An 11,867-nucleotide genomic window follows, 5' to 3' on the forward strand; every position below is an offset into this window, starting at 1 on the left:
ATATTGACTGCCAGTACTGAAAATATATAGTTCAAGTCACATATATTATAGATTTTCAGTACTGGCAGTGAATATCGGAACGCAGCCCATTGCGCATACTCAATTCGCTGTATCGAGTCGGTATGACAGATTTCCTAATAAAAAAAGTGGTCAACTTTAACACTGGAGGCGACGTGTGGCTCAGTGTTTAACGCGTTCAACTCATCAATTGAGGGAGCAGGTTTAAACCTAGTCCTCGCCCCATATACTGTTTCACAAATTTTTGAGAGTTTCTTGTGGAAATTTATACACAGATTAAGAGGAAGAATTTCATGCAATAGGGATTAAAGAGATAAAAGTAATTTAATAAAAAGAAACGAGATAAGAGAAATAGAGGACCTGTGCTGTAGTCCGAGGGATGTTGAGAGCATTTCCTGCCTGGGAACACTAATTAAAAAAAAAAAAAACTAACACTAAATATCTCGATTCGTGAAGCAGACCGCTGCGTTTTTCTGCCAGATTCTTTTATTTTGTGACCGCGTCGATTGAGATCAATTTTATCAAAATCGGAGATGAAGGCCGTATTCTAAATAACCTTTATTCTAATTATCGCTTGATACATAAAGTTTGTGTGTTGCATGATATAATGTTTAAGAGATACTTTTAATTTATATGAATGCATTTTGTTATATTGACAAGAACATATCACAAGTATAAAAAAATGTTACCAACACTAAAAGATTCAGAGAACAAAGATGGAGAAAACAAGAATCTAATTAAGATTGTAGAACGACCAACATTCATATTAAAGACTAGAGAAGGAGAAAATAGAGCGGTTTCTCCAAGTCAACGTAATGGCTATAAGTATAGTATTATTAAATAATTTATGATAGTTAAATATTAATTTCCATATATTATTTTATCTGTTACTACAGTTTGTTATGATACAATATATAAATTCTTGTTTTTTTTTAGAAAAGATGACATATCTTCAGGTACACTAGGAAAAGTACATGATTGTAAGTTTAATAAAATGATCCTCTGACTAATTAGAGTTTTTTTTTTTATTAGTACAATCAAGATTATTTGCTATGAATTTCTAATTTTTTATACTATATTTTGATTATGGTAATAAGATATGATTTTTAAAATTATGTCTAAAATAGACATAAAATTTAATTGTGAGATAATATTGTCATTTTTTTACCATTTTAAAGTTTAATTCATAAAAATTTCTGTTTTTGATAGTTTATAAATTATTAATATTTATAGAGAAAAAAATCTATTCAGAAAAAATATATATCAAATTAGATAAATGATTTGTGATTGAAAAAATATATAAAATATAATTTCTAGACTATTTAAAAAATTAATATATAAATATAGCAAAATATGAAAATAATGTATTTCAGTGATTCGTATACTTCCCATATGTCCAGAGATGAATACATGTATCAAATTTATGGATGAAAATATGCAATTATGTGAGAATTCAATAGATTTTTTACACGATCAACAGGACTTTTTAGTTGTTGGATGTCTAGGTGCACAAGGTGTTGGTAAATCAACAATTATGTCGTTGTTAACATCATATTCGTATGTATTACACTTATTTCTTGCATATTATGCTATTAAATTGTATGCTATTTTTAAGTATTTTTACATCTTTTTAAGAAATGTTATACTTTAATAATTTTATTTATAATTAGGTCTAATATTTTTCAAGTTCAAAATATATCACATTATGAAAGTAGTACAAATTGTACAACTGGAATAGATTTTTTTGTAACTAAAAATAGAGTAATATATTTGGATACACAACCAATTCTTTCTGGATTTGCGATTGATTCTGCATCTTATGATCAGAAGAAAAGTACATCTGATTTTGTAAATACTGATTCAAATTTAGAATTACAATCTCTTCAGTTTGCAGCATTCCTGTTTTCAGTGTGCCATGTTATTATATTTATACAAGATTGGTTTGTTGATCCAAATTTAGTAAGGTAATTATAATGAAAAATATTTATTAAATTAATTATAATATAATTATTTCATAGGGTACAATATATGAAAAGATATATATATATATATATATATATATATATATATATATATAAAATTTTATTGCATATACTATATTGCATTATGTATATTTATATTCCATAGATTTTTGCAAACTGCAGAAATGTTAAAACCATCTTCAACAACTGTCATAGATCAAGATTATGTAGAATATTACCCACATGTTGTATTTTTACATAACAAAGTAGAATTGCAAGATTTTATGCCTGCTGTTACTGATGAAATGAAGGTATTTTATTATATACAATATATATAGTACTAATTTAAAAATATATTTTATTTTCTACAAATATCTTCATATTAGGATTTTCTATTTCTTTAAACTATTATTTGATTTAGAAATAGGTTATGAATTTTCTATTTTTTTTTCTTTTTTTTTTTCATTCTGTGTGAATAAGACAACATACAATTTTTTTATTTTATATTGCAAACTTCTAAAAGATTTATTAATATTAAAAAGAAAATTAAGAAATAAGATAATTGGTTCTGAAAAAATTATAAATATATAAGCGTGCATATGTAGAAATATATGAATATATGAGTTTAGAATTATTATACAAAATAGATTTTTAGAACTATTGTCTTTGTTTTTTTAGGATTTTTATAATAAAGTATTTTCTAGTTCTCGATTACAAACTCATAGTGGTATAGACATGAATCATTGTTCAACAGAAAGTGGGTTAAATTTATTTTTAATACCTTCGAGGATCAGAAAAGGTAAAAAAAATTGCACTATAAATTATTTACTTCTCTTAATATCTTAAACACTTTTATATCCATAACTATATCTTAATATTTTTATATTCAGAATAGTTAATAACTATTTATAGAAAATATACTACTAAATATTTAATACACTTTAGTATGTTTTTATTCTAGAAGACATGACTTTTTGTGAAAATGAAAAATCCCTCATTGATACATTACGAATGAAGATACATGGAGTTCCTAGGAATTCAATCACACCTTCTGTATCAACAGAAAAAAATTGGTAAATCAGATATACATTATTACAATAAGACTTATATTTTTTGCTAATTAAGCAAAATTATCTATGCATTCTGTTTCTATTTATATTTTGATAATTTAATTATTAACTTAACTAAAGTATTAAGATAAGATATGGATAAAAACTAAAAAAAAATCAAGTCTATTTTGATAAAGGCTAATCTCATCGTCGCTGATTAATTTGATCAGCTGATTATTCGATTGGAATTGATCAATCACATTTATTAAGTATTTATTAAGCAATTTCCCAATGCATTGGTCAATTCCAATGGAATAATCGGCCGATTAAGTTAATCAAAGATAATAAGACTGATCCTAAGAGACAAATATGAAAAGTTGTAACTATGCCTGTATATTTCACACACACACACACACACACACACACACACACACACACACACACACACACACACATGCACGCACGCACACGCACACACACGGAGGCATGCGCGCTCTATCTAAAAATCACTATGAAAATTTATAAGATATTTTATACTTTGTTTTGAAATATTCTAAAATAAAATATAACATCTCGTAAATTATTTATTTTTGATTCATTTTTTGTACTTTCATATTTTGTGTAAAATAATGAGATAAATTGATTTATGTCAAAAAAGCATACAATTGTTTAAAATAGAGTATTTACTTATATTGCTAATTGCATAATTATTTTTAAATTATATTAAGTTGTCTCTCATTAATGTAAGCACAAGAGTATTAAGATATGATATTGTCAAAAAAAAAGATAATTTACGAGATATATATTGGAATATGTCAGAACGAAATATAAGATATCTTGTAAACTATAGATTTTTTTATTGTATCTTAATATTTTTATATCCAGAGTAACTAAAAGAATCATATTACGTAACGGAAAGTATATTTATTTAAAAAATAATGACCATAGAAAAAGTATTGGTAGTTTCATCTGCGAATGAGTTAATATCGTAATCATATAGTTTCTTCAAAATCCTATAATTTTTTCTAATACATTTTTTTAAATCTCGCGGTTGTTAGATATTTGATTGTCAACAATAAAATGATATACCTTGTGTGTATGTATATATGTACACAAGATATTTCGTAACATATGAGACTCACTTCAGGAGTGAATAGGGGACACAAAAACAATGAAAAAAATTCATATAAACATTTGTCCTATTCGACCTTGTTTCAAAGTTATAGTTATTTTTGAATTTTAACAACCTTTGAAATGTTTTTTTATTTGGCAGACGTCTATTAGAAAATTGATTCGCATATGAACGTCTTGCTTCAGCTGAATTACATTCAGCGAGGCTATACACTAAATATATGTCTACTATTTTTTTTATTTAAATACATCTTATTTTCTTAATCATGCATTTCTAATGCAAATAGAGAATTATCAAATATTTCTAGCAAGAAGATAAACTGAAATAAGTAACTGCTTACCTTTATAGAAGAAAATCACTGTTCTGTTTATAAACAGTTTTGGATATTTCCTGACCTTGTTGATTTCTCACGTCCAATTGAATTTAATCACTTCAGTTTGTTCTCTTGATAAAAATACGCGATAATTTTCTATTTGCGTTAGTAACTAAAAGTGCATGATTAAATGAATAAAATGTATTCAAATCGAGAAATAGTAGATATGCATTCAATGCATGGCCTTGTTGAATATAATTCAGCTGAATAAAACGTTTATACGCGAATCGTCTCTTTAACAGATGTCTAGAAAAAAATCTAAATTTTAAGGATTAGATGAACGTTTACAAGATACTGATTCGTTTAAAAAGCGAGATAATGATAGACTAACTAATGTCAGAACTGTTAATTATGAAGAACGGATCTTGAATCGCATTGAAGAAAATAACAAATAGTACTCAAAGAATAACAGCAATGGAGAACATTGGACATATGACGATGTGAAGAGTATTACGAGACCAACTGCTTTATCCACGTTCAATCAAACAGACACTTTAAGAGGATGATTTTCCTCCAAGAATTCTTTTTTGTACTTTTTTTGTACTGATTCTTGCAGATGTCTATCGCCATTACATTTTCTATCGGTTGCATTATTCACTGACGAAGTTGCGTTCACCAGAGATGGAATAAGTTAATTTTCATAATACTCATCATCTGATGAAAACCCATATGTCATTCTTCAATCAAGACATTAACATTAACATTCATGACAATTCAGTGTAAATGTATGTGGGCAGGATTATTCGGCGACAATTTATTTGGATCTGTTTTTCTTAATCAAATATTAATAGATCAATTGTATGCAAAAGAAGACAATTAAATGAACTACTGGAAGATATTCCACATGATGTTATACTTTGCATGGTTTATGCATGATGGTGCACCGCCTCACTTTAGCCGAACAGTTCCTAGATGAAAAATTTCATGAAAAATAGATAGGTTATGGAGGATCTACTGCTTGTTCTGCTCATTCCCCGGATTTAAATCCATTGGATTTTTATTTGGGGCCACATGAAAACAATTGTATGTATTCGACACCCATTGCCAGTGTTGAAGTACTTCGTGCACGTATACAACAAGCAATATATATATTCCAGATAGTCCAGGTATATGTCGGATCTGTTGTACACAAGCTTGTTGTATACGTGCACGAAGTACTTCAACACTGACAATGGGTGTCGAATACATATAATTGTTTTCATGTGGCCCCAAATAAAAATCCAATGGATATTATTTGCGATAAATATCATCACATGCCTCGGTAGTCGAAAGGATAAGATGCCTGCCCGGTAAGCAGGAGATCCAGGTTCGATTTCTGGCTGAGGTGGTATTTTTTCGCAAAATAATTACGAGTTTTCACGACTGGTTCGTGGTCGGGCCCCGCCCGTGACGCACACCTTCCCTTCTAATTTCTCTAATAATATATATATATATATATATATATGATAGTCTGGAATTTTTGAAAGAGTAAAAAACTCTTTAATACGACGACTGTAAATTTGTATACAGAGCAAAGGTGGCCATTTCGAGTATCTTCTACGAAGATAAGCAGTTCTGGGTTATTGAAATACAAAAAGTGGCTATAACTGAAACAAGATTGAATAGGATAAATGTTCATATAAACTTTTTTTATTATTTTTGTGTCCCCTCTCTATTCCTGAATTAGGTTCCATATATTACAAAACACCCTGTACACACATACACACACAAGGAAGAAAAGATCAATATTCTGGAAAATGATATTGATTATTTTAAACAAAAATGTTTATACAAACATGGCTATACAAACGTGTATTTCGAATGATTTTCAAGATAGTTTATTTGTAGCAATGTCATCAACTTCACCAAGATCTCAAAACCTGATCCCATTGGATTCTTGTTTATGAAATTAAATGAAAAATAAAGTATATAAAAGAAAAATGAATATAACGAATTGCTGATTCACGTAATTAATCCTAGATAGCACAAAATCCAAAATCGGTGCATAAGACATCTTAAAGACATTTTTGTAAAAAATATATAGAAGATCTCTTTTTAGATATCTTTTATATATTAAAAAGTATAAGAAAATGCCAATCAAAGCCAATACAGTCTTCGTGAATAATAATAATGTATTCCATAAGAAGTAAATTTACAAACGTTTCGATCCTCTGTTTAGGATTATCCTCAGTAAGTACAATATAATAATCACGATAGGAAACCGGAACGCTGTTACGTACGTACATCTTGCATCGCTGCGCCGTTATGAATTAAATGGATAAAACATTGACTTTGCAAAGTAGTACAAATAATCAGACTAATTAGATAAGAGAAATTCATCATAGTATATAAAAGTCAACAAAATAATTTAAACATAGAGGATAATAAAAAAATAAATATAAATAAATAACAATATAAGATTAATAAGAGTGCCAGCTAATTATCAGAAAAATTAAAGTAAATCTATGTGATGCAGACTGAACCATATAAGTCGATTAATAAAATTTTAACGTAAAATTATGACAAGGTAATATCTTACTTATAGAGGCAACAGCACAAAAAAACAGCATAGACAGTACGCTGTATAATGAACTTCTGATGACAAGCAAATATGTAATATAATTAGAGACAGAAACTTCAAGAATTCGTAAATAATGATTTATAGAAAGGGTCGAGAAGCTCGGTGTCCGTTTGCAAATTCAAAGCCTGTCTTTTGTTTGTGTATGAAAATCATTTCAGATATCAATCTTTTTTGTAAATTATTTTTCGTGTTATTAATTATTTTTCAATACCTTTACACCATCTCAATCGAAATCATGAGACATGTTAATCCTATGATTCGTGATAATATTGTGTCGAATGTTGTGTGATGTTTCTATTAATATGGTTTTTATATTCTAATACCCTGGTTTTTAGAAGTCTCCCTGCCTGTCTCGTGCGAGGCCTCACAATTTTTACAATTAATTTTATAAACTACATCAGAATGTGAACTTAACGTAATTTGTTTTTTTGAGCTCTGATAAATTTGTTCAACTTGTTCAAGTCTTTGTATGCCATTCTGACATGATTATTTATAAAAAGTTTCTTAAACTTCTCGGAGATCTTTTTAATGAATGGAATGGTGAAAAATAAAGGTTTATCATTGTTCTGTTTAATAATCTTTTAATGCATATCACCCGAGATTAAAATTTACTATTGAGATGGGAGAAGACAAGATAAATTTTCTAGATATCACTTTGATTAAAAAGCGGAACTTTCTCATTTATAATTGGTACCAAAAACTTTTTCAGCAAGGTACTACTTGAATTATTATTCGTGTCATCCATTGCCAAAAAATCGGCACAATAATTGGTCTGATTGAGACAGAGTTCTATTATTGTCTCATCCTGTTTTTTTTCATCAAGAAAATTTCAATAAAATTATTAATATATTCTTGGCCAATGGATATCTTTTGAAATTAATCCTTGATAAGATAAAAAAAGCATAAATTCCGCAATATTAACTTTTTTAACACTAATAACGACATTGATAAACAGAACAATGATAAACCTTTATTTTTCATCATTCCATTCATTAAAAGATCTTTGAGAAGTTTAAGAATCTTTTTATAAATAATCATGTAGTCAGAACAAGTCAGGCTTGAACAAGTTGAACAAATTTATCAGAGCTCAAAAAGACAAATTACCGTTAAGTTCACATTCTGATGTAGTTTATAAAATTAATTGTAAAAATTGTCAGATAGGCAGGAAGACTTCTAAAAACCAGGGTGTTAGAACATAAAAACCATATTAATAGAAACATCACACAACATTCGACACAACATTATCACGAATCATAGGATTAACATGTCTCATGATTTCGATTGAGATGGTGTAAAGGTATTGAAAAATAATTAATAACACGAAAAATAATTTACAAAAAAGATTGATATCTGAAATGATTTTCATACACAAACAAAAAACAGTTTTTGAATTTGCAAACGGACACCGATCTTCTCGACCCTTTCCATAGATCATTATTTACGAATTCTTGAAATTTCTGTCTCTAATTCTATTACACATTTGCTTGTCATTAGAAGTTCATTATATTGCGTACTGTCTATACTGTTTCTTTGTGCTGTTGCCTCTATAAGTAAGATATCACCTTGTCATAATTTTACGTTAAAATTTTATTAATCGACTTATATGGTTCAGTCTGCATCACATAGATTTACTTTAATTTTTTTGATAATTAGCTGGCACTCTTATTAATCTTATATTGTTATTTATTTACATTTATTTTTTTATTGTTATCCTCTATGTTTAAATTATTTTCAGTTGACTTTTATATACTATGATTATTTCTCTTATCTGATTAGTCCGGTTATTACTTTTGTACTACTTTGCAACGTCAATGTTTTATTCATTTAATTCATAATGGTGCAATGATGCAGGATGGAACGTAACAGTGTTCCCGTTTCCTATCGTGATTCTTATATTGTACTTATATTAAGAATGATCCTAAATAGAGGATTGAAATATTTATAAATTCATTTCTTATGTAATATGTTTTTATTCATATTTTTACTCACAAAGATCCTGTGTTGGCTTTGATTGACATTTTCTTATATTATTTCATTATTTATTTCACCAAAACCATAACTTATACTATTTAATCTTTTATATATCTTTTGCACATTTCAATTTTAAATTTTGTCTCTAGAATTTATTACCCGCATAAAGGAACATTATAATGCATACAGACTCAACAATATATGTTTTCTACCATAAAAGTTAAAAAGTGCATTAATGTTAATAATTTTGTTGAAAATTTTGGAAAATTTGTTATAAACTGTAAACAATATACTGTTTGAATAATAAATTATTAAAAACAATGTAGTATTTTTTACAGTAATTTTGCCACATTCAATCTTGGAAACCGTTCGAAATAGAAATATATGTTCGTATGAAAATTTTTGCTTAAAATAGTCAAAACTATCTATTGATTTTTCCTCCCAGATATGTATACGAACATAGATAGTCTCGCTTTGGAAGAGTTTCTTCCTAAGGATGAAAAAGTAGTCTGGAAACTCTTTTTTTTCCAAGATATAAGTATGTTTATTTATGATTATTTTAAGAGTCTTCAAAACTTACTTAAAGGAATTAATGAAAATGATTTTTTTCTGCAACAATATCTGTGTTTCAAAGACTCAAAAATTTTTGGTGTAGTCCGAGTTTTATAACATGCAGTAATCCGATTTTTTAATTTTTCTAGGATATAGTATTATCATAAATATTATTATCAATAGCATTATTATTACATAAACTAAATCTTTAGACTAGTATCTCTACAAATAAAAATTCAAAGAAATTAGATTAGGAGAACGTGCAGACCATGTAATTGATTCTTTTTTGCCAATCTACTGACTGGTATAATTGTTGATATATCCTGTCTTCAATGTCAGAGTATGCTTTATCTTACTTTTAATAGAAAAAAACTCACTTCTCATAATTCTACATATAACAGCTATTCATGAAAAATTTCAACGTAAACAAAACTTGTTTGTATCTCGGAAAAGAAGTACTTTTAAATATATTTTATATATATATATATATATATATATATATATATATATGATCTTTTTTCTTTCAAAAGAATAGACACTATCAAAATAAGATCATCTATTTCAATGTCATTCTGCAAATAGTGTTCAATGATTTTTAAGATTTTTTTTTATGAATTTAAAAGGTTAAAAAGAGAATGTTTGTTTTTTATAACTAAAAAAACGTTATAAAAAATCAAGATTTGAATTTGTATCATTTAAATTTTATCGTTTTGCATTTTTTAAATGGCATTATACAATTTTTTTTTGTAATATTGTAAGGATCTTTCTAAATAAATTGAATGTATTAAAAATTTGAAAATGTCACTATTTATGTTAATGTTCATTGACATTTGATTGATTTTATTGATATTTAATGTCAATTTGCAACATTATTTTAAATAGTAGTATTTATGAACTTTGACTAGAAATATAAACATAAACATTGAAAAGTTCTAGAACCATTTTCGCATTGTAAATATGTATCTAATATCTATCAAATAATCATTAATAAAAAAAATTGTAACTAAACAAATATTCCAATTGCTTGTCTTTTTACACACATACACACATATATATACACGTACGCGCATATTCAAATTAATATTTAGTATAAATTAAATTAACATTGTTAATAGGTATCATTATGTTTCAAAAGTCATAGAAGTAATAAAGAAAAGCCATCTATCGTCTGAATATGGAAGATTAATGCCTTAAATCTAAAAGCTATTGTGGAAAAAGGATATGAAAAAACTAAAGGTATAATTTACTTTTTAATATATATTGTTTTTATTAATTATATTGAATTAATAAGAATAAGAATATTTTTAATATAAAATGTAAACATGATACAGAATTAAATTATTAAAATTTGTTTCCAGAATAATGAAATTTACATTTATATTTTTTATTATATTTTAATATTTTTTATTAGCAGTTCCTAAAACTTTTTACTTATGTTATTACTTCCGTCAATTTCTCTATTCTTGTTTTATTATAAATATAAATCTTTTCAAATAAAAAACCGAAATTATCCTTATGAATAAGCTTTATCATTTAAATATTTTTATGAATAATCTTCCTGTTCACTATCTGCTTGCTGCATAGATGTCATTTGTGTAACAGCTTGTAATTGTTGCCACTGTTGCTGTTCTGCAACGGCTTGTTCCTCTCTTGCTTTAGCAAATAACTCCTGCTGTTGTCGTAATAATTCCTCTTCTGGAATTCCTAAATTCTCTAATCTAGTACTTTGACGTCTTCTTTTAGCCGCAACAGCTTTGCAGTCTCGTAATACAGCTTCTGCTTCTGCATTGTAATCACCAAAGCCTAATTTCTCAAGTGCTTGCAGAACATGTTCTGCGTTTATAGTTTTTTTTTGTTGTTGATTACAAATTTCATTCGCTTCAGAAGAAAGCAAATGAATGAATTCCGTACAGCAGTTCAAGATGAGTTCTCTAGATTCGTTTGCAACTCGCACATGAGGCAAGATTTCCTTGATTATTTTGTTAATTGATGCACGAGGAAGCGTAAGCTCATCATCGTCAGTTGGTGACATCGCAGCCGAGGCCATCTGAATTCTGGAATATTAAGACATTAAAAAATATTTAGAATAATTCAAATTAGATCAAATTAAATTATGATTTTAAGATATATATTTACATTCGATAAAACATATGTATTAATTTTTGTATAAATAAGAAAGAAAATAGAAAGAAAATAAATCTGCTTTTTAATTTTTATTGTGATCATTATTTAATTTACAGAATTAAAAATT

The 11,867-nt window shown here is 27.1% G+C and overlaps 2 protein-coding genes across 10 annotated transcripts; one reads left to right on the top strand and one right to left on the bottom strand.

Moving 5' to 3' along the window:
- The first annotated feature begins 131 nt into the window (after positions 1-131).
- LOC105432343 (nonsense-mediated mRNA decay factor SMG9) lies at positions 132-11,832 on the top strand. Of its 9 annotated transcripts, none has more exons than XM_089078543.1 (9): positions 134-843; positions 955-998; positions 1,392-1,575; positions 1,689-1,982; positions 2,146-2,290; positions 2,658-2,778; positions 2,944-3,052; positions 10,732-10,852; positions 11,360-11,832. In XM_089078543.1, the coding sequence occupies exons 1-8, from the start codon at positions 656-658 to the stop codon at positions 10,808-10,810; spliced, it is 1,164 nt and encodes a 387-aa protein (XP_088934669.1). In that variant the 5' UTR covers positions 134-655; the 3' UTR covers positions 10,811-10,852; positions 11,360-11,832. The 9 variants fall into 9 exon arrangements, 6 of the variants coding, with proteins under 6 accessions (XP_088934671.1, XP_088934669.1, XP_088934670.1 ...); XM_089078541.1 differs by having other exon boundaries at positions 136-843; positions 2,941-3,052; positions 10,975-11,832; XM_089078540.1 differs by having other exon boundaries at positions 136-843; positions 2,941-3,052.
- On the bottom strand, positions 10,859-11,663 carry NC2beta (negative cofactor 2beta). Its single transcript, XM_011647097.2, has one exon. The coding sequence runs from the start codon at positions 11,661-11,663 to the stop codon at positions 11,160-11,162; it is 504 nt and encodes a 167-aa protein (XP_011645399.2). The 3' UTR covers positions 10,859-11,159.
- Positions 11,833-11,867: the final 35 nt, after the last annotated feature.

This window comes from Pogonomyrmex barbatus, unplaced genomic scaffold, assembly GCF_055798465.1.
Source record: "Pogonomyrmex barbatus isolate J1 unplaced genomic scaffold, ASM5579846v1 scaffold23, whole genome shotgun sequence".
NCBI lineage: Eukaryota > Metazoa > Arthropoda > Insecta > Hymenoptera > Formicidae > Pogonomyrmex > Pogonomyrmex barbatus.

What these genes read in the sequence shown, in the direction of transcription:
- LOC105432343 (XM_089078541.1), top strand. Translation starts at nt 656, where the DNA reads ATGCATTTTGTTATATTGACAAGAACATATCACAAGTATAAAAAAATG. An exon ending in ACCTTCGAGGATCAGAAAAG is followed by an intron (nt 2,779 to 2,940) that starts GTAAAAAAAATT and finishes TTTTTATTCTAG; the next exon opens with AAGACATGACTTTTTGTGAA. An exon ending in GTATCAACAGAAAAAAATTG is followed by an intron (nt 3,053 to 10,731) that starts GTAAATCAGATA and finishes CATTGTTAATAG; the next exon opens with GTATCATTATGTTTCAAAAG.
- NC2beta (XM_011647097.2), bottom strand. Translation starts at nt 11,663, where the DNA reads ATGGCCTCGGCTGCGATGTCACCAACTGACGATGATGAGCTTACGCTT.